This window comes from Mauremys mutica, chromosome 1 (genome assembly GCF_020497125.1).
Source record: "Mauremys mutica isolate MM-2020 ecotype Southern chromosome 1, ASM2049712v1, whole genome shotgun sequence".
NCBI lineage: Eukaryota > Metazoa > Chordata > Testudines > Geoemydidae > Mauremys > Mauremys mutica.
The window spans coordinates 248,069,580-248,092,754 of NC_059072.1; the positions used below are offsets into that span (position 1 = coordinate 248,069,580).

Below are 23,175 nucleotides of genomic sequence, written 5' to 3' on the forward strand. Positions count from 1 at the left end.
CACAACCACCTGCGGCAATGATTTTTTCCCCATCAACCACTGGGAACTCAACCCAGAATTCCAAGGGGCGGGGGAGGCTGCGGGAACTATGGGATAGCTACGGAATAGCTACCCACAGTGCAACGCTCCAGAAATCGACACTAGCCTCGGACCGTGGACGCACACCACCGAATTAATGTGCTTAGTGTGGCCGCGTGCACTCGATTTTATACAATCTGTTTTACTAAACCGGTTTCTGTAAATTCGGAATAATCCCGTAGTGTAGACGTACCCTTAGTATTTGCTTGCCTAGGGGCCTGTGACAAGGGGGACTCTCAATGCATATAGAAGTTAGCTATGTAAAAGGGCTCTGACTCCTGACATTAATCTGTAATTGGTTTGAAATTAACAAATGCAACCCCTAGTATTGACTATAGATGCAGTGTCTTCTGTGAAGATTCATGTATTGATTGCAGGATCCATTCTTTTTTAATACTGCTTAACAAAATAACTTGCTCAGGGTCTGATAAGTATGGTTTATATTATAGATATTCTAGCAAGTGCAGCAATACATTTTTGTAATTGGCTATGATCAAAGGTGAGTATGGGGAAATATGAACTTTATGTGCTCTCAGGTTCAGCAACAAAAGGAAGGAATTATATCACTGGGTCAAAACTGTGCTTATAAATGTTCAGTATCTATATTTTACATATGATAAATTATATTTGTATCAGTCAATGAAATCTCTCTCTTTCTCTCTCCTCTCTAAAACATACATATTTTTAAGATAGGGTGACCAGACAGCAAATGTGAAAAATTGGGACGGGAGTGGGAGGTAATAGGAGCCTATGTAAGAAAAAGATCCAAAAATCGGAACATCTGGTCACCCTATTTTAAAGATAATAAGAGAAATATAATGAAACCTCCTGACTGTTGTTTGAATAGAGTGGTAATGGTGGTGCCATCAGGAAGAAATATTTTCCATCTATAGCATTCCACAACTGGGTGTGTTTATTTTGAGGTTTTCTCCTTTTCTCTGAGCCTCAGGCACTGACCTCCGCTTGAGGTAGAATAGCAGTGCAACAGAATCAGCAGCCTGGTCTAGTATTACAAGTTACGTTTCTGTGTTTTAGTCATGGTTTATGTAACCATTTGGTTTAAACAGGTGCAAATATTTTTTACCCAGTAAAACTGTAAGAACGTGATCAAAAGTACATGCTTGTTTTTTGTTACTTGCATTTACCTGTTTTCATTAGAAATGTGCTAAAATAATGTGTGTGTGTGTAGTGCATCATACACAGTTACATAATGGAATAATTTTTCTCAGTCTCTTTTTACAAGGTAAAGTTGTCTTCTTGAAACTTTGTATCTCTGACTAATTGTGGCCCTGATCCTGTGATGAAATGCATACAGTTGGACTCCGACTTTACTGAGGGTCTACGTATGCATAAAGGCTTGCTTGCAAGGATAGTATTGCAGGATTGAGGCCTATTGTGCCTCTCTTGTATTTATTTAGAGCCATGTAGCCTAGAAATGTGATTAGTCTAACAACTAAGAGGTAAAGTATATGTAATATGGTGTTCTGGAAATCATAATTTTTTTCCAGACACATGAAGATTTCAGCTCAATACTGACATTACATTAAAAATAAGATAGTACAGGTTTTCTTTATTCCCCTTTTGATTGTAGGGGGAGGAAGAGGGGGGAGGAGTTGGGGTGTGTGTTCACTTGACGCCAACGTGGAGAAATTTTGATTTTAATATAGAACACTTTGTTCCACTTGCTGTACTTAGTTAATCAATATGATCTATTGGACCTCAAGACTTGGACTCCTGACTTCTAGATTTGGCACTGCCATGCTTTGAGGCATAGCCATAGACAAGCTATTCTGGGTGAAATCCTGGCCCTATTGAAATCAATGGGAGTTTTGCCCTGGACTTAAATGGGGTCAGGATTTCACGCTCTGTGTTACCCCAGTGTAAAATGGCAACAATGCCTAACTTACCTTAGGGGGTGTTGAGAATTAAATATACAGAGCTTTAAAGATATATAAAGTGCAATACAAATGCTTAGTAGTAGTATCATTAGTAGTAAACTCCTTGTTTTCAACTAAATCTTTACTTTTAAGGTGAGAGATTCAGCCCTAATATTGTTAAAACTAGATAGTTTCTTATCTAGCTTCTTGTCCTCCTTAAAAATGAAACATATGATGTTGAAACTCAGACATTACTGACCTTTGTTAAATATTTATCTTCACCATCTCCTCTTTTTTTGGTACATTGGACTGTCTTAAAACACTCTTTTTTTCTGCAATCAAATATGGCCTAAAAAGGAAAACATTTCTCTACACAAACTTACACGAGTGTACATTTAACAAATGTAGGCTTTTTAAAAAAAGGAATATGCCACTAGTAAAAGTTATAAACTTCTAGAGTGAGGTCAAAGTGGGGCCAGGAAATGAATGATGGTGTTCTAGCACTGTACATGTACCAAAACACCATCACTTGCTAGTGATGCCCCTATACCTCTTCATTTTCAGAGTGTTGTGGCTGGCTACAGGGGTAGCTTTCTATTGGTGGAGGCATTATATCAATTTCTTCCCTTCCTTACACTCCTTTTTATGTTGCAATAATGGAGTGGCTGTATTGGTAGGATGGTGGTGTGTTTCTGTAAGGTAACTGTCATTTAAAAATAGAAAGTGGAATAAAGAATCAGATTGAAGAGGTCAGAGTTCAACATGGGACGTGAGAGTGAGGCTCACTGTTTTTGTATGCAAGTATTTAGAACCAGCTTAGGAAGCTTTGCAACTACACCTCTACCCCGATATAACGCGACTCGCTATAACACAAATTTGGATATAATGCGGTAAAGCAGCGCTCCGGGGGGGCAGGGCTGCATGCTCTGGTGGATCAAAGCAAGTTCGATATAACACGGTTTCACCTATAACGCGGTAAGATTTTTTGGCTCCCCAGGACAGTGTTATATCGAGGTAGAGGTGTATATATACCGGTATTTCCTTTACACTTCTTTGACTAAAAGATTACTACTTAACTACAAGGAGAAGTCTATCTTTACAACTAATAAGGGCCCATGCATTCTACCAGTTTTTGGAGAATAATGTATAGGTTCTCCCCGACTTATATTCTTTGTTTTCTAATGTGGTTATTTAAAAGTTGAACCTATGTAGGAAATAAAGCTTTCTGACCACCCTATAGAAGGAAAAGTCATTCTGTTTGATCCTGCGGTTGGCAGTGCAGCATTACCAACAACCACAGGTGATCTCCCACTCAGCATAAGGCTCGGAGAAACGGTGCTTTCAGACGTGGTCGGAGGTTCTAGAAGACAACTAAAAAATCCCAGGTTCTTCGAGTGCTTGACCATGTTAATTCCATGCTAGGTGCGCACACACCTCATGCACAGTTGCCAGAATTTTTTTTCCCTTAGTGGTGTCCGTCGGGACAGCCCTAGCACCCCCTGGAGCCCTGCGCCATGCGCCAGTATAAGGGGCGCCGCCATCCCCACAGCCTCTCAATTCCTTCTTACCGCCCGTGACAGTTGCTGGAACGGCTTCTTGCTTTTGAAAGGCTTTCTTACCCTGGTGGTTTGGACTTGAATTTGTTGTATATAGTTTTAATTAGTTTAGTTAATAAGTTAGAGTATAGATAGTTGTCCGCATCTCAGAGGGATGATGCCCCAGGTGTTGAGACTGTGCCAAATTATTATGAATTGCTGTGATTGATATGGATAAACGTGGCAAGCATGAGTTTGGTATGGCTTGGTATATCTGGACCTACTAGAGGATTCTGGGAGCAGGATTCTCTAAGCATTAGATAAATGGAGTGAAATACTATGGGAGGTGCTCGATCGGCATGCGTGTTTCAACGTCAAACTTTGGAATATCAGCAGGGAAACCAGCCCACAAAGTAAAGAACATGTAAGATCATGCGATCAGTGGGCTTGGTAACATGGCAGACATGGGTCAGAATGACCCTTTTTGGATAACCTCACGCTAAGAACTTGACTGATTTATGAGAGGGTAAACTATGGATGAGCTTTGATTAGTGTGTCTGCTTTGCAATCTCTTCCAAATTATGAAGAAAACCAGTAATAAATGCCTATGAGGCATATTTCTGGAATGTCATTCCTTTTGAAGAGGTTCGAGACTGTGAGACAGAAGTTGTCAGGGGAATGGAGACCTGGCCTCGTTTAATTTTTTAAAAGCTAGTATCCCATAATACAAACCTACTGAGAATAGAATTTGGAAATGGCTGAGTTTGAAGAGGACTGATTGTGTTGTGATCTACATGTTGTAATATGCTATAGGCCATATGGTCCTCATATAAATGCTTCAGCTGCCAAGACGCAGCTCATGTCCTCGTATCAAGCATACGGCAAGGATTTAAGGTTATGAGCAGTCAAGAATTATCTGTGCAAACAAACTTTGTCATGTCCGTAAGAGGAAATGGAATGTCTTGGATTATGGTGGCCTGCCCAGAACTGCTCTTCTGGAGTTATGGATGAAAGGCTTGGTAAAGAGACAAAGAGCTAATGACGCAATGGACTGGTTTATAGAAACGGTTGTTTTCTACCGCTGAAGTTGGAGTCAGTCACCGACCCAAAATCATGGAAAAGAAGAGGTGTGTAATGTGGGGCTCCCCACACCTTGTGATCAGACTGAGTTTTGACTGGTCATTGGGATTTCCTTTGGATCTTCAGATTCTGGTGTGGTATGAAAGGAGTGTGATTGTGGAGTGAGTGAGGTTTATACTGTAATCAACAAAAATATTTAGAGTATTATATACCAACACTGTGTCCGGTATCTGCCTGCTCCCCTATCCGATAGGGAGGCCTCTATCAGAGCCTAACATTTGATGGAGAATTGCGAGTGGGGGAGAGATATAAGGAGTGCCGGATTATGAGATGGGGGTCTCAGTGTTGGGGGAGTCTAAAGGGTGACTCCTTATTTGTGAGATTAAAAGTATGCCTGGGGAGATACTGCATGGAGTTTTGGAAACGTGCTACATTAAGTAGTTGAGTGAGTGAGAGTGTGTGGGGAGATGCCATGTGAGGTTATTCAGATAATGTTTAAAAAGAGTAAAGGGATAGAGGAGGCACCCCAATGGATTAAAGTTAAAGCTCCTTCTATATTAGAGAAGGAGATTATTGCATTTGGGACCTGCCCTTGGATGAAGGGTGCTCTGGAACCTGATGTGATAATTGATACATTAGAAAACATGTTTGAGAAGTATGTACAGCTATAGAAGCCTAATGCCAGGAAGAAGCAGACAGCTGTGATATGGTGGTTGCGGTGGGCTATGAAAAAGGTAATTGAATATAAGGGAGAGGCATGTGCAGAGCTACAGACCCTGCAAGAAAGTCTTAAAATTTGCCAGGAAAGTTTAGAGAAGGAAGTATGGCAAGCAGAAGTAATGCAGACTCAGTTGGAACAGCTGGGAAAACAAAATAGAGAATTGGAAAAGAGAAGGATGGAATGGGGACACAAGCAAGGCTCTGCGGCATCAGAGCTGGGAATGGAATAGTAGGGAACAGACTCTGCCAGTGTGTAGAGCTATGAATATGTGTGCTTGGAATTAACCCCAATAAACTTTGCATTGCTTGCACTTCGGATTTCTGGTCTTCTGCTCTCTGTCTGTGTGACAAGAACCAGGGGAGAGGGAGAAGGAAAGGAGGCACTTAAGTCCACTTGTATGAGGTTTAGGGTAAAGGCAGCATTACGGGAGACTGCCAGTAATTTTTAAGTTTGGTGCTATTCCAGTAAAGGCAACTGGAGGATTGTAAATTAGAGTTAGGGGTGGTTAAAGATAACTTGGCACAACAGGGTTTGGAGTCAGAAGCAAAGTTAATAGACCGCCTTAAGAGACAGAAGCTGCGACTTGGTCTGAGAAGGAAAAAAAATGTTTTGAAGTGAAAAAGGGAGACTGAAGTTGCTCAGAAATAATTAAGGTAAAACAAATTGGAATTTGGCCTACAGTATTGGAAGATTTGTTAAAACTTGTATAAAATGCGTGGCAGACAGCAATCGAACATCTAGTGCACGGCCGTTGTTACATCGGAGAGTTGTAGGGCCATGGGATAGGATACAAATGGACGATATTGATAAGTTGTCAAAAACTTCCAGAGGAAATCAGTATTTTCTGGTGGTGATGGATTCTTTTGCCGGATGGGTGGAGACGATTCCTACCCAGAAGCATACTGCAGAGACAACTGCTAAGAAAGTATGGGATGTTGTTTTTAGCAGGTATGGAACTTTGAGTGTAAATTATTCGGATAATGGACCGCATTTTGTGGGGGAAGTAGTGAAAAGCGTATTGAAAGTTTTAGGAATAAAGCAGCAGTTACACATTCCTTACCACCCTCAATCATCAGTAAATAGAATGAATCAAATGATTAAGCAAGCTCTATGAAAGGTGTTACAGGAGACTTGTAAAGATTGGGATGAGAAATTACCATTGGTGTTTGCGGCAATTCGAAGTAGTGATCAGTTAGGTACAGGGTACCAGCCGTACCAAATTGTCTTTGGAAGGCCTATGAGACCGTGGCGCCCTCTACTGCGTTAAGGAGAAGGAGAAGTAGAGGAAGTATTGGTTACCCAATGGGTTAAAGAGTTACCGACCTGAATTTAAGAATATGGAATTTAGATTAACAGATGCAATTGAGAAAGCAAGAGAATATGTGGACTCACAAGCCACTCAAGATATGAAATTGTGGAACATAGGAGATAAGGTGATTTATCTGAGGCTGACAGCAAAAGATCATGTCTTGGAATCAAAATGGGTTGGACCATTTTCAATTATGAATAAAATTTCCCCCACTGTAGCAAATTAATCCTGGGGAAAAAGGGGAAATGGGTACCCACATGACAATTAAAGTTATGGCACAAAGATTAGATAACCTTTTGGTTTGTTTTACAGAAATAAAAGGGGAATGTCCAACTGCATCGAAGGATATCCCGAACAGATCCTGGATTGGGAGTGTGGATACAGTACTATGACTTTTTTAGTTGGCTTGCTGCTTATGATAACTTTGCTTTGCATTATTTGTCTGGTGAAAAGATTGTGTTGTGCGAATTGCATTTTAGGAAGAATACCAGAGCTCGAGCGAAGATAGAAGAGTTTAGCAAAGAAAGGCTTAACAAAAGCACTTTGGGTGGTATAGTCAGAGGCACTGGACGTTATTCTTATGGAATAACGACATGACCTCAACGCAAGAGGAATGCAAAAGTGGAACCAGAAAAAGGGAAAGCTTGCAGGGAATGAAAATTGATTTTGAAGTAAAAGTTCTAACACTGTCAGCAATGATTCAGGAAAAACAGGGAAGTTGATGGCACCCTGAAAGGTGGGGATATGGCTTCTGTTTTTTATGTTTTGTAAGTATCTGAGGAAGTTTAGGGGTACAAGGATATACACATGGGAGCACCTCTAAGATGGAAGTATGGATTAAAAGGGATAATACATTCAACTATCCATGGGACACGATAGAGAAAACGGGACCAAACAAAGACAGATGTGAGGGGAAACCTTTTGAGGGGAAATTTGAAATATGGTGGGAAAATGGTAAGAATTTAACCTGGGAATATTTAAAACCAGAGGACTTGGAGAAGCAATTGAGGTATTTTTATATTCTAAAAGGGGATGGCTGGTTGATGTTTAAATTTAAATTGTTATAATGAAAATAACCTGAATATAAGTGCCTTGAACGACACTTTTTGGAATTGGGATTTAATGTAACTACCTGGGATGTGATTTATGAAAAAGAATTGGTTAATGTCCATGTGGGATGGAATGAGTCAGCGGCTCTCAAAGCATGGATGTATGATGCTATAGTAAATTCTTCCATAATGGTGAAATTAAGCTGTTGCAGGAAAATCAATAGGAGAATATACTTTTGGGGATATGGTAGGTATTTCGTGTTTCTTAATCAAATACCAGTAAATAAAACTTCATCAAGAATCATGGTGGATGAACTTTCTAATATAGAAGGGGGGGAAGTAATCGAAGCCCCAGCTATTGTGGACCAAATGATCTGGCTGGAAGAGTCGCGATTAGATGTGAGTGCACAACATTTGGAGTGTACGCCATAAGCCTTGCCTCTATTACTAGCATGGCAATAACAATGGGGAGATGGAGCTAAAAGAGGTATAGGAGAATATATTGTGGGAGACATTGGTGCTGGGATGTAGAATTCATTTGATATTGAGATGTTATGAGGGAAAATGTCTTGATTCAGATTTTGGGAGCTAACCAGACGCATGTAATACAAAATTTTGGCACATTATCAGAGCAAGGAATGTAGTGCTCCAATTAAAACAAATACAAGCCTTGGAAACTTCTTTAAATGCGAGTTTATTGAGTGTGTCAGAAATTAATAACAAGACCGTTAGCAATATGATGCGTACAGATGCAAGCTTATGGGGTACAGTATATAGAGAGGAGGATAGTCAATATACTGAGTAATGGGCAATGGCCCTTTGAATGGTTCAGACTCCCATATATGGAAACAACAAATTATAGGATGGGGAAAAAAAACCTTGGGTTTAATTGGAATCAAAGGGGTTGGAAGGGTAGGATGCTATCACATAACACTGGAAAAAAATAAAAGCTGCAATGGCCTGGGTGCTGCCAAATATTATTAATGGAGAATTATGGCAAATAGAAATTAAGTGGAAGACATTTGATCCAGGAAGAGGGGGGCTATAAATTGGTGGAATGGATAAAACCTTGTAAGCAGTGGGGGCAAAATAAATGTGTGCCCATAGCTAACTTGGTCCTTAGAGGGATGTCATCTAAATCATTCAAGTGGACAATGTATAATACAGTATTTAGCCTCTAATGGCATAAGAGTGTTTGATGTAGGCAATGGGTGCATTTTTGTTGTGACCACTGAAAAATATATATTTTGGGGAGATATTACAGAAAAAGGTCCAATTGAGTCATGCAAATGTAATGTAACAAGTTATTATTGAAGGAATTGTTTATCGGGGACCCTTATTCATAAAAAAGGAAATTGTTTGGGAACCAAAAGATGTGGTCTGGTCCTTTGATTTTAGGGGTACATTGGGAAAAATGGGAGGAATTGGTTGATAAAAGTGGGAAAAAAATAAAGCAATATACAAAGGATGTATCTAAATCTGCACAGTTGGGAAAGATAAGTATCTTAATATTAAAATTAGGAAAAGAAGGGGAAGAATTGACAGTCCACCACTGGTACAATGTCTTTAAGGGATGGTCTTCCAGTGCCACAGCCTTCCTGAATGTGGCATTGTATCCTGTTGTTTTATTGTTCTAGTTAATGATTCTATTAATCTTTGTCATGCTGTGTTTGTACTGTCAAATAAAATGACAAGGAGTTTTGGAACAGGTAATATATAGCGCTGAGCTGCTTGCAAAATTATAGAAGTGATACAATAATCAATGTTATTAATCATGTATCAAAAGGGGGACTGTTGTGATGCATATGTTATAGGCTACATGGGCCCGGTATAAATGCTGTATGCTTGACATGAGTATGTGAGTTGCGCGCTGGCAGTTGATTTAAGGTCATGAGGATTATCTGTGCAAAACAAACTTTGTAAGAGGAAATGGAATGTCTTGGATTATGGTGGCCTGCCCAGAACTGCTCTTCTGGAGTTATGGATGAAAGGCTTGGTAAAGAGACAAAGAGTTTATGACGCAATGGACTGGTCTATAGAAATGGTTGTTTTCTACCGCTGAAGTTGGAGTCAGACACCGACTCAAAATCATGGAAAAGAAGAGGTGTGTAATGTGGGGCTCCCCACACCTTGTGATCGGACTGAGTTTCGACTGGTCATTGGGATTTCCTTCAGATCTTCAGATTCTGGTGTAGTATGAAAGGAGTGTGAATGTAGAGTGAGTGGGGTTTATATTATAATCAATAAAAACATTTAGAGTATTATACCAACACTGTCCGGTATCTGCCTACTTCCAGAGCAGCCACTAATTTTTCCCCATGACTGCTCTAGCCCCGGAGCATAAATTGTGTCCCTATTGTGTTTATAATTTTTTGTGTCTAGTAGAATTATGAATTTAAGCTCCCAGGCTCATCTTTTGAAAGTGTTGTGCAGGTTTCCTTTGAGGATAAGGACTGAGATAAGTCAGCTATAGACCAATCGCATTATAAAAAGTGCTCACTCACAGGCGATGTGGTGTTTTTGTCTTATCCGTTTCCTGTGTGAGTTCGAGAGCGTAGTGATTGGCTGGTTTTACCCACATAGTTCCTATTGCGGAATTTAGTGCACTGGATGAGGTACGCCACAGCTTGTGATAGGCATGTGTAAGATCCACAAATCTTGAAAGGAATGTTGGGGGATGGGGGTTGACCATGGTAGCAGTGGAGATATAGCTGCAGTTTTTGCATCTGCATTTGCATCTTCGGTGAACACAGCAAGCCCCACATGGCCAGTAGCTGGTGGTCCTGCCCCCTAGGCTTGGGACTTTTAATATAGACTCATAGAAGTGTAGGACTGGAAGTCACCCCAGTAGGCCATCTAGTCCAGTCCCTTGCACTAATGGCAGGGTAGGGTTAAATATACCTCCCCACCCTTAACCAGACAAGGCCTAATTAGTGGCTGGGGCCAGGTCATGCAGGGCTGAGCAGAGGCTGGCTGTAAGGTGACCATATAACTAGTGTGAAAAATTGGGGTGGGGTGGGGGGTTAATAGGCACCTATCTAAGACTAAGCCCTGAATACCTAGATGGCAGGGCCGCCAAGAGGATTCCAGGGGCCCGGGGTCTTCGGCGGCAGGGGGCCCCCGCTTCGGCGGTAAGTCGGCAGCGGGGGGTCCTTCCATTCCGGGACCCGCCGCTAAAGTGCCCCAAAGACCCACGGCGGGGATCCCCCACTGCCGAATTACCACCGAAGCGGGACCCGCCGCCGAAGTGCAGCCCCCACCGCGGGTCTTCGGAGCACTTCGGTGGCGGGTCCCGGAACGGAAGGACCCCCCGCTGCCGAATTACCGCCAAAGACCCGGCTGCACTCCGGCAGCGGGTCCTGCTTCAGCGGTAATTCGGTGGCAGGGGGGTCCTTCTGTTCCGGAGAGGAAGGACTCCCCGCCAGCGAAGACCGGGAGCAAAGAAGCTCCGGGAACCCGGGCCCCGCGAGAGTTTTCCGGGGCCCCCGGAGCGAGTGAAGGACCCTGCTCCAGGGGCCCCGAAAAACTCTCGTGGGGGCCTCTGCTGGGCCCGGGGCCTGGGGCAAATTGCCCCACTTGCCCCTCCCTCTGGGCGGCCCTGCTAGATGGTCCCTATAAACTCCGCCAGCTGCTTCCCCCTGCTGGCTGTGAGTGACCCCAGGCACAGGGACTCTGCCCCACCTGCTGTAGCAAGAGGGGTCTGGCAGGGGGACTGATAAAGGCACAGGAGAGACCCCCCCCATCCTCTGGGGGCAGGGACCCGCTCGGGTGCCCCTGCTGCTATCGGGGCTCCTGGAGAAGGGGGGGGGGGGCAAAAGGGCACCCAGGGCTGCTGCGCTCCCGGTCCCAGCCCCTTTGCTGCTCGGTCTCTCCGGGGCCGCGGCTGCCGCCCCGGCCCCGCCCCCGCCCGCTTCTCACGCGGGCGGGAGCTGGCAGGAGGCGGCAGCGCCGCGGCGGCAGGTAGGTGCGGGGAGCGGGGGCTCGCCGGGTCCGTCCCCGTGCGGGGAGCGGGGGCTCGCTGGCCGGGGGCCGCGCCCGCAATAGGGGCTGTGAGTGCGTGGGACCCTCCCACCTCCCCGGCCCCCTGGAGCCGGCTTAACACCTCCCCGCCCCGGGGCAGCCCGCCGGGCTTCCCCCGCCCAAGGACGCCTCGGGGCACCTGCCGTGGAGGGGAGGGCAGGGCAGGGCGGCTGCGGGGCTCGGCGGCATCCTGGCGGCTGGCGGGCGGGTCGCAGGGAGCCCGCGCAGCCCCCGGCCCCGCCGCAGAAGGCGCTGCCCATACAGGGAGCCAGGAGCAACCCCGGGAAGCGGTCGGGACCCCCCAAGTGCCGTGTCCCCGGCGGCGGGTCCCGGGAGTCAGGACTGACCGAGAACCCGAACTCAGACCCCGGCCCTACAGAGGGGTCGGTGGCGTGCTCGGAGCCCCACGTGCGGTGGCCGCGTTGCGCAAGCCGCGCTTGAGTAACAACCACCGCAGCCGCAGCTGCTCTTTGCGTGAGGCGGGGTTTTAAAGTGGGGGCTGTTAGTGCCCATTAAATCCGCGCTCGGAAAAACCGAGCAAGAAAAGGATCCTCGCTTGGTTGGGAACCCAACCTCTGAAATTGGAGCTTCCGTTGAGAATGAATGCAAACCGAGCTTCGGGTTTTCAACCTGGTTTCCATCCTAATAGATAAAACTAAAAATACTTAAAGCAGCCCAGGATTAATTGCTGACTGCAGTTTGTGTCATCGAAAGGAGGAGAAAGCTGCATGGAAACGTGTTCAAATGGGGTACACTTGATGTATACAAAAGGAGAAAATAGGTGGGTCAGATTATTCTTCCTGTCTTTACACGGTGACCACCCAGTGAATATCTATTATAGAGTAGGGTCTCCTGTTGATTTTACTGCTGGCATGGCTCATTATTCTGACTGCAGTGTAGTTGTAGCTGTGTCGGTCCCAGGATATTAGAGAGACATGGTGGGTGAGGTCATCTCTCTTATTGGACCAACTGCTGTGTCTCTCACCAACAGAAAGTTGATCCAATAAAAGATATTCCCTCATCCACCTTGTCTCGCGTTATTCTGCGACTGCCACCGAACCAGTCCAATTAGCATCACAAAACTGGGGGTACTGGTTTCCTGATGGAAAAGTTAGGTCATCCAGAGTGTGCTATAAAATCTACATTTGAATATCTTGTATTTAAAAGATACAATTTAAAAGATTCCCTCTTTTATATGGGAAGAAGGGGCAGAGAGGAAGCCTAAGTATTGTCTCTTTTGGATGGTATGGGTATGAGAATGGAGTCACAATATTGGGTCCAGTACTTTTTTGACCAGGCAACATTTTTCTCTGCAAATAACAGAGTGATTATTTTAATTACTCTTTTTACTATGTGTGAATTTCTGAGAGAAATTATACACATAAGGACCCTTTACTCTGCCTTGGCTTTGTGGTCTGGAAGATGATCTGGGACAGTGGTTCTCAAACTTTTGTACCGGTGACTCCTTTCACACAGCAAGCCTCTGAATGCGACCCCCTCCCCTTATAAATTAAAAACACTTTTTAATGTATTTAACACCATTTTAAATGCTGGAGGCAAAGCAGGTTTTGGGGTGGAGGCTGACAGCTCGCAACCCCCCATGTAATAACCTCGTGACCCCCTGAGGGGGTCCAAACCTCCAGTTTGAGAACCCCTGATCTGGGAGAACAGTATCCACAATCACTGTATGCTCTCTTGAGCATGCATCACAGAGCTGACTCCAATTAAAATGTGTAGAGATTGAACCTGCAACTCAGTTATGTTCTTCTTACAACTCCGAGAAATTACTTTCTTATTCATATGTTTTTTAATTATATGCAAATACTTCTGGTTGGGACTTTCAAGAAATAATGCTGCTGCTTTGTAGTTATCCACTTGGGTTCTGAAGGGTTTTCATCTTACTCACAGAAAAATACTTAATCAATATAACTTGGGCCCTACTCCTGCAACTGCATGCCCATGGCTGGACTCCAATGACGTCAGCTGATCTTTGTGCATGAGGGTCCACCCCTTCAGATAAAGTTTCAGGATCGGGGTCTAAATCTTCAGTATCAGTTAAATGTACAAACACCGGTTGGGTGGTCCTTTCTTGGGAGGAATGCCTCTGCTTGCAAAGACTTTAATAGGATTATAGAGCAATTCTCTTTTGATCAGAAGTGAGAAAATTAAGAGGCGTGAATTCTTAAGTGATGACTAAAGGGATTCAGAATACTTTGCAGTTTATAAAAATTGTTAAAAATACATTTTCCTTTTTCCTGGTACAAAATACAAATGGATTTATTTAAAAGGAAAAATGTGATATTTTGCCTGCCTATGTGTTGTTCCTTTCACATTGGAGAAACAGGATTCACTCATATTTTACAATTTTGATCCATTTGTCTGGTCAGAGGGCATTCAAAACTTTCCTAGAAAGAAAGCTATTAGTATGCAAAGTTCATCCTACACACATTGAAGGCTACAGTTCTTTAAAGATTAGGTGAGACTAATTCTAGTGTTTTAACTGGGTATATCAATATTCAGAGGAATAAAGAAGAAATAAGATGGGGAGCCAGCACTGGGGAATAGTGGGGATTGAGAGCAGTGCAGTTTTGCTCATATGGGGAATCTGATAGGAGGAGGAACATTTAATACTTGATCCTGCACCACTGGAATCAATTGGAGTTTTTTCACTGACCTCAGTGAGTGCAGGATTAGGCCCTTAAAGCAGGGGCCCAACTCAGCACACTGAGCAGCAACTTACATTCACAGTTGTGGCAGTGATGAGCTGCCAAAATATTAACAACTGGTTTCCTCCCCCTCACCCCACGAGGGGGTCATGCCCCCCCACCCCCACAGGACTCCTGCCCCATACAACCCCCCACGTTCCTTGACAGCTCCCCCCGGGACCCCTGCCCCATCCACCCCCCTTCCCTGTCCCCTGACTGCCCCCTGCTGCCCCATCCAACCCCTCCTCTCATTCCTGGTGGCTCCCCTGGGACCTCTGCCCCATCCAACCACCCCTTCTCTCTGTCCCCTGACTGCCCCTGGAACCCCTGCCCCTGCCTGCCCCTCACCGCCCCATCCAACACCTGCTCCTTCCTGACAGTCCCCCCGGGACCCTTGCCCCCATTCAGTCCCCCTGTTCCCTGCCCTCTGAGCACCCTGACACTAATCCCCCCCCCAACTCCTCTTCCCTCTTCCAACACCTGCCCCCTTTCCACGCTGCCTGGAGGTGGGGGCCAGGCTGGGGCCGGGCTGGGCCACTCGGCCAGGGTTGGGACTGGAGCCGCTTGGGTGGAGCCAGGGCGCTCGTCCGGGGCCAGAGTCGGGGCGCCCAGCTGGCCAGGACCGGGGCTGGGCTGGAGCTGTGCCTCCTGGCTGGCCGGGCCCGGGGGCTGAGCCGGAGCTGTGCTGCCCGGCCAGCCGAGGTCGGGGTCGGGCCAGAGCCGCGCTGGCTGGAGTCAGGCCTGGGCCGGAGGCGCGCCGCCCGGGTAAGGGATCGGGGCCAGACCGGAGCCGTGCGGTGCCTGGAGCCCTCCCCGCCCCCCTGCCCCAGCTCACCTGTGGGAAGCTGCTGCTTTCTTCTCAGCCCTCCCAGGCTTCCCGCGTGAACAGCTGATTCGCGAGAAGCCGGGGAGGGGGAGGAGGCAGAGGTGGAGTGAGGTGAGCTGGGGCCGGGGGAAAGGCAGGTAGCTGCTGGAGCTTTTGTTAAATTTAAAAGCCCTTTCCGAACCAGTTGTCCCTCGCGGGACAACCAGTTCTAAAAGAGCTTCTAAATTTAACAACCGGTTCCCGCGAACCGGTGGGAACCGGCTCCAGCTCACCGCTGAGTTGTGGATGGTTCTCTCCCTACTGACCGTAAGGAGAGAGGGGACCTGATTTAAGTTGTTTTGTGCCTGTGTCTGGGAGGGATGCCCCAGTATTTTCCCCAGGAATTGAAATTGGGGGGGGGGGGGGAGGAGTGTTGGAATATTCAAGGGGTGAGGACCAATGAGGGTTGAGACCGTGAGGATGAAGGTGGGCTGTATGGCACCATAGTAAAAACTGAAAAATGTTTCACAACCATTTTATTAGATTTAACTCATTTTAAAATCATCACAAAAATTAAAGCTGGCTACTCAAGCCTACTGTGAAGCACTACATCTACTTCCTTCTTGGTTTCTTGTAATTTTGCACTCTTTGGTGTCTTCATGTATGTCCGTTACTTCCAATCCTTCATGATATGTTCATGATCAGGCAGAAGGCGACTTCTTTCAGAACACAAAATTCTATTTAATGAGGAAGAAGAATGCTCAACTGTAGCTGTTGTGACTGGGAGTAGCAAGAGATGAATTCCTACTTCTTTCATCCCAGGAAACAGCACAAAGATTGGGTCGAACCACTAGTGATGTTAAAAAAGTTGAAATTAAATCTTCTTTAGTTCGTTGTATTATATTCCACTTTGTGTTCAAAATTCTCTATTCTGTCCTGATCACATAGCAGCCCTATTGTAGGTAGTGCCTCACTCCACTCAACTGTAGGTGTTTTATAAGACAGGCATCTGTAAAAGCTACGTGGAGGTTGAGTAGAATCCAGAAATCGCTATTGTAGATTTGTAAGATTTGTAGATTTGTAAGAATCAAGTCTGTGTACTTTTTCAGCTGGCTTAACAAACACTTCTTGTCCTCACTTAAGGAGTCAATATAAGTATCTTCATTAGTCAACTTCTGGACTGAAGTCTTTGCTTCTTCCAGTACATTTTCAATGGATATCTCTGATTGATCCAAGGGTAGACAAAGATTTACTACTGTTGTAGCAGACACCTGCATGACACTGTTGAATGACGCAAGTGGTTTCACCAGTAAACTTACAAGAGAGAATGGCAATTGTCTTCTCTGAACTTAGTAACAAAAGTAGTCCACCAGCCGCACTACTTTTGATCTGTCCTATCTGGGTGGATATCTGGGTGGATACTTTCCAAAGCCAGTAATAACGGTTGCAGTAATTTTAAGACAACACCCATGAATCACTCATGAGAAAGCCAGAAGGTTTTCCCAGGTTGGACTAATCTGAACTTCAATCCCAGTGTATCTTCTATTTGTTTCCAAGATGTTCAATCCTTTTGGACTCTTGCTGAAAAAAAAAGAGTATAAAAGAGCCATTACATTTATGGCTTTTTAATGTATTTTGAAGTTTCTGCAGCTTGTACTAGTGCTAGCTGGAGTAGATGGCCTCTGCAGTGTGTATAGGAGAGATTAGGGTTACACTTTTCTCTGAGCAAAGCTTGTACTCCACTATGTCTTCTAGAGAAGTTTGTAGCTCCATCAAATGCATAAGCAGCCATCTGTTTGGAGTTCAATTTATAAGGATTTAACTCTTCTAAGATATCGCAGATGCAGCTGATGTGTCTTATAACTTGAACATGTAGAATGCATCTATTGGCCTACCACAGACATCAAGATAACATACACAATGACTTAATACTTGATGCCTATTTGCATTGGTGCATTCATCAGCCATGTATGCACATATTTTGAATATGGTGAGAGAGTTCTTCACTTTTTCAACTGCTGAGTCTTTCACTGTTGCACTGCATGCTTCTAGAGAGTCAGCTGAGTTTTTTCGGAAAGATAGTGAGCATTTGCCAGTCTTGTTCCAAACCAGTGTCCAATTTCAGGATTAACAAGTGGCAGTGCATTTAGCATTGGCCTCCAGTTTGTAGTGTGTGTGGTATCTGTTGCTTAAATAGAAAGTATAATGCAAAAGCCATGTTGGTTCACATAAACCGAGTTGTGTCTCCAGCATTCTTAACAGCCTCATTAAGTTCTTCTAAAATTGGCTTTGACAGTGACTGGCTTATAAGACTTTCTGCATGTTGATGTAGTCCAGAGGCATGGTGTTTTGCAGCCTTTTCATATAGGTTGTCAGAATTGGCTTAGCTGATCAGTCTGGCAAACCAAGCTCCTCCACTTTTACTATATAAATCCATGATATGCCCAAATCTTGAATACCGTGTGCAGTTCTGGTTACCCCATCTCAAAAAAGATGTATTGGAATTGGAAAAGGTACAGGGAAGGGCAACAAAAATGATTAGCGGTATGGAACAGATTCCATATCAGGAGAGATTAAAAAGACTGGGACTTTCCAGCTTGGAAAAGAGAAGACTAAGAGGGGATATGATAGAGGCTTATAAAATCTTGACTGGTGTAGAGAAAATGAATAAGGAAGTGTTATTTACCCTTTCACTTAACACAAGAACCAGGGGTCACCCAATGAAATTAATAGGCAGTAGATTTAAAACAAACAAAAGGAAGTATTTCTTCACACAATGCACGGTCACCCGTGGAACTTTTTGCCATGGATGTTGTGAAGGCCAAAATTATAACAGGGTTCAAAAAAGAACTATATAAGTTCATGGAGGTTAGGTCCATCAGTGGCTATTAGCCAGGATGGGCAGGGATGCAACACCATGCACTGAGTGTCCCTAGCCTCTGTTCATCAGAAGCTGGGAGTGGACGATGGGATGGATCACTCAATGATTCCCTGTTTTATTCATTCCCTCTGAAGCACCTGGAATAGTCGCTGTTGGAAGACAGGATACTGGGTTAAATGGACCATTGGTCTGATCCAATATGGCCGTTCTTACATAAAAATGAATTATAATAATAAAAAAGTTTAGTTCAGAAACTCTCCAAGATAATGATCTCTTGAGATAGTGATGATGTGAGATAATGACCGTGGCAAATAATGCATTTTAAAAATCTTGGCCTACTAGGAAACATATATTTATATAAGTTTCCTGTCACAAATCTAGCATTCTGGAGCGAAGTCACTAAAGCATAGTCCAATGCTCTGTCTGCTGTTGTTTGTTGTGCCTCCATTCACTCTACCGCTCCATCTCCAATGGCCCTGCACTGTCACCTTCTGCTGCCACCTGCCACTGTGACCTCTGCAAGTCGGTCTGTCGAGGTTCCACCCACTGCTCAGTGATTTCAGCTCTCAGTGGGGGAAACCTCACTGCTAGTGCAGGCTGGGCTGTCTCTTCCACAGAAACAGTGTCCCACAGCAGGTCTAAGCACTTAGACCCGATTATCAGTGATTTCAGCTCTAGTGGTCACTTAACAAACCAAAAGACTCTCTATGAAGTCTAATCAGTCCTCTCTCGCTAAACAGGAGAGAGGGACAGGTCAAATAGTGCCTGTGACTCTTAGGCAGAGCCCACACCACCAAACAAAACACCTGTGCACCCTCCCCCCTTCACTAGGATGTGGCATCCAAACCTCCTGCTTAGGGAGTGCAGTTCAGTTGAGGGTAACCAGTGCTTAATTTGTAATGAAAGAGGTGCTGGGGCTCAAGCAAGTTTGTTACTTTCATAACTGATGTGACAAACCCAGACGTCCCAGGGCTATGAACCGCCGAGCCTAGAAATGCCGAGGCTCAGCCCTGGCAAGCCCTAGCACAGATTAAGCCCTGAGGGAGACCCGCCCCCTCCTTGTGCAGTCAGGCTAAGTACAGTTTTGCTGCCCTTTACTCATACAATAAGGATAACAACATTTCATGACCCTCCACATTTAATACTTAAGTGATTTGTAACCCGACACCAGCCAAAATTGATCACGTGGGTAGCACAACTCTGTCTGCTGGATACCTAGGCAGAGTAGGTGTGTTCATATAAATACAGTCAGGTCCTGAAACCTTTCCACCCACCACTGGCTCATCACTAGCTATCAGGGGAGAGCTCATTCAGACCTTATAAAGTATAGTTTGAAATTATTAGGTAGGCCAATATAGCCAAAACAAATGTGCCAACATTGTCATAAATAACAGCTGTATGAGGAAGCTAGTCTTTGTTCATACTTTTCAAACCCATTATGCTTTCTCAGATACAAGTATTTTCTCATATACTCTCTATGCTTTTAAAGTGTGTATTAATATTGCAATTTCATTTCAATTTCAATTCAGATTTCCAACCAACAACTAAATTGGCAGTACTGCATGTAACGGGGGGCGGTGTTGGGGAAATTCAGGGGGCTGTACACACACGCACCCCGGGGGCATCTAGGGAAATCCCTGGGATGCCCTGTTTAGAGGTCTCCCACACTGAAGCAGGGGCGGCTCTAGGAATTTGGCCGCCCCAAGCAGTCATGCCTGCGGGAGGTGCACTGGAGTCGCGGGACCAGCGGACCTCCTGCCGGCATGACTGCAGAGGGTCCGCTGGTCCCGCGGCTCCAGTGGACCTCCCGCAGCTGTTGAGGGTTCGCTGGTCCCGCGGCTCCGGTGAAGCATCCGCAGGCATGCCTGCGGGAGGTCCACCCGAGCCGCGGGACCAGTGAACCGTCCGCAGTCATGCCTGTGGGAGGTCCGCTGGTCCCGCGGCTCTGGTGCACCTCCCGCAGGCATGACTGCGGAAGGTCCGCCGGACCCGCCTGCCACCCTGCCGGCAAAATGCTGCCCCAAGCGCGCACTTAGTGCGCTGGGGTCTGGAGCCAGCCCTGCACTGAAGGAAGCTTAGGTGGCTCGAAAGAGCAGTTTGGAGAGGAGGGGCAGCATGCAGGGAACTGCACTGGAGATTTGGCCAGAGAACAGCAGGAAACCAGCATTCTGTTTCTCAATGTTTCATTTATGGCAATCTTACTGTTGGGGTGCCATCTGGTACTAAGTACAGATAAGACAGCTGGAGGCTAACATATCTGGTATTAAAAATCTACTCAAACCTGTGCAAAAAGTTATAAAGGAGAAAATGGCAGAAAATAACTGGAGGCCAGAAATAATCCCATTCTTTGATATAATGTTCTCTTTCCATCAAAATATTTTCATTTTTTAAAGTGACACCAAGGTGTTATGCTAAGTTAAGCGTTGTTATTTATGTACTGAATTCAATGAGAAAATGTCAGGTTTCATCACTATAGGAAGTTTCTGAAATTCCACCCAGAAATGTTTGTCTTTACTTTTTAATGATCAACATACTCTTTGTGCTCAACATTCTTGCAGCCATTCACCCTTTCTCATAGCTAAGCAAGACTGGTCCTGTTTGATCCTTGGAAGGGAAACATATAAGGAGGAGTTTAAAAAGTAAAAGGCAAGCAGGTATTGCAAGATGTAATGCAGTTGACTCAGTACACGGCGTTCTTCTGAGCTCATTTCACAATATTGTATAAGGGGTACTGCTCAGCTGGAAGTGCCATCTTCAACCTGAGATGTGAACCAGTGATCATGTAAAGATCCTGTGGCCCTTTTCACAAAAATAGGATGGTTAACCCTCGTGTCCTGCTCCAGTTGCAGTTTTTAGGTAATTATATTCTTCCTAGCTAAAATCCCTCTGTTTCAATTGAAGAAGTTATTCTTCACCCCCTTAATAGAAAACAAGTGCTGTATAGAGTGACTGGTGCAGAATGGTCCCATTGTTCCATCGCAGAGATGGGTGCATTTCACTAGTGCACAATGGTTTTCAACCTTTTTTCATTTGTGGATCTCTAAAAAATTTCTAATGGAGGTGCGGACCCCTTTGGAAATCTTAGACAGTCTGCAGATCCCCAGGGTCCGTGGACCACGCGTTGAAAACCCCTGCACTACTGGGTAGGTGATTCCCTCCAATGTACTGCAAATTTATATAACGTGTTGAGAGCCTTCTAGAAGAAAAATACTATATACATTTAAATAATGTGTGGAGTGTACATTAATATAAACTATTGAAATTCAGCTTTGAAGTGTTTTTTTAAAGCCATTATTGAGGTCTTTCTTTTTTTCACCCTATCTAGTGAAACATGACATCAACGACATTGTTTTTGTGCAGTATAACAGTATTTGTTTATTCACTCAAGGGAGGTAAGTTAATCAGTGAATCCTTAAGGATTTGTTCCCAAATTGGTTCTTTCACAGACATTACAGTAATTTTCTTCGAGACTATCTGTTTCCAAATATATGTACATCTAAAGATAAGCAATCTTAAAAATAGTGCTGTACTTAGGGGATGCAATTGTTTCCATTGCAGTAGAACATAACAGTAGAAGTCTTTGAAGCAGAGTGTAATATGTAGCATTCTGGCATATTGAATGTCTTATTGAACAACTTTTGGGGCTTAGCTTTGCTGAATGTGTTCACATTATAATGAAACATACACATGGTCATAAATTTGAAGATATCAACTTTGTAACCAGTTAATCACTTTACTTAGTTATGATAACCTACTTTTTGTAATAGATATAGCTCTGAATTGCATCCATCTTGCTCTGTCCTTCAGTCATGGGCTAATGATCCAGATCTTCTGCTGCTCTCTCTCTTTCTCTCTCTCTATAAATTTCTAATAGATCTGGTCTGAATAAGATGCTATTGGGGACAGACAGTTATTGCATTTTCATAGAATGTTACTAATGCAAAATGTGCACATTTAGTGAAAATAAGAAATAATATATGAATTGCTAGCGTGATCTCCATATATCCTGGTTAATGCCTTGCTTCCTTATCATATATACCAGCACAAATAAATTACTATAATACAATAACCTAAAATGCTTCTTCACTTGATCTAATAGGTGGAACTTGAATTTAGATGTTTGGGGTGGGAGAAATATCTGGTTTTCCCTAACTGTGTTTTTTAATATAATATAGTTGAGGTTAAAAAAAAAAAAAGTATAGATGAGGTGCAGCATGAAAATTTATCTTAAACATATCCAGTAATACAATAAATGTTGACTTTGCCTCTACAGTTAGAAAAAAATAGCTTATTTGTATTAGCATATCATTTACACAATAATATGCCATATTGTCCATTGTTATTTGATCATGTAACAGTAGTAATAATATCATAGTGATAATGCTACATAATAGCATATAATGCCTTTATATTCTGAAAGATCCTATATTGCTTTTCAGGCTAAGGACCAAATCCTCCTATCCAAAAAGCTTGCAGCAGGACACAGTCTGATTAAAAGAAAAATGCCATGAATTTTCATTCACGGAGTTTCTAACAGATCATTCTGGTGAAGATGGGTTTTATGTCTGTGGACAGAGGAGCTGTGTGGCTCACTAGTCCAGTGGATGTCCTAACTTCTGTATGAAAATTTTGTGGCTAGTAGGCCATTAGTGTGGAGGGGCTGATCATGTGGGATATCCTCTGGCTGCTCTCTTGCATGGCAATAGGTACTCCTGTTGGCCTCCCTGCCTATGCATCTTATAATTCTTACCTGTGCCATGAAAATGCTAGATAGCACAGAGTGAGCTTCCTAGAAATTGATATTGGGCGTTCATAAAATATGTCGCTGTTTCGGATACCGCTTAGGGTTTGGTGGCAGAAAGGAGCCTATTCCAGTACCCTTTATGTTCTTTATAGCCAGATCAGGTCAATATTTGCATGTGTTTCATACCCTCCACATTTAAAAGGGGAGGGATTGCTTTGGCTTGATAGGTACAGAAATTACTTCACCCACCACTAAAATACAGCCCTTTGTCACAGGTTGTAGCAACAGTTTAACAGCACACAGTACTACAGAAAAAATGTGTTGAAATAGAGCATGAGGAAGAAAACCATAATCCAACGGAAACAAAAGGA

General features: G+C 44.1%; 1 protein-coding gene across 5 annotated transcripts in view; it reads left to right on the plus strand.

Annotated features, from left to right (window-relative positions):
* The first annotated feature begins 11,496 nt into the window (after positions 1-11,496).
* The window catches only part of LOC123344252 (interleukin-1 receptor type 1-like), a 28,440-nt gene continuing 16,761 nt past the window's right edge, over positions 11,497-23,175 (plus strand). For 2 of the 5 annotated variants that reach the window (XM_044980260.1, XR_006572494.1), the window contains exons 1-2: positions 12,202-12,450; positions 21,386-21,452. In XM_044980260.1, coding sequence (XP_044836195.1) covers positions 21,392-21,452 — 61 coding nt within the window. In that variant the 5' untranslated portion in view covers positions 12,202-12,450; positions 21,386-21,391. Of the gene's footprint in view, positions 11,610-12,201; positions 12,451-21,385; positions 21,453-23,175 lie in introns of those variants that run through there. The other 3 variants (XM_044980287.1, XM_044980270.1, XM_044980280.1) reach the window with 3 other exon arrangements.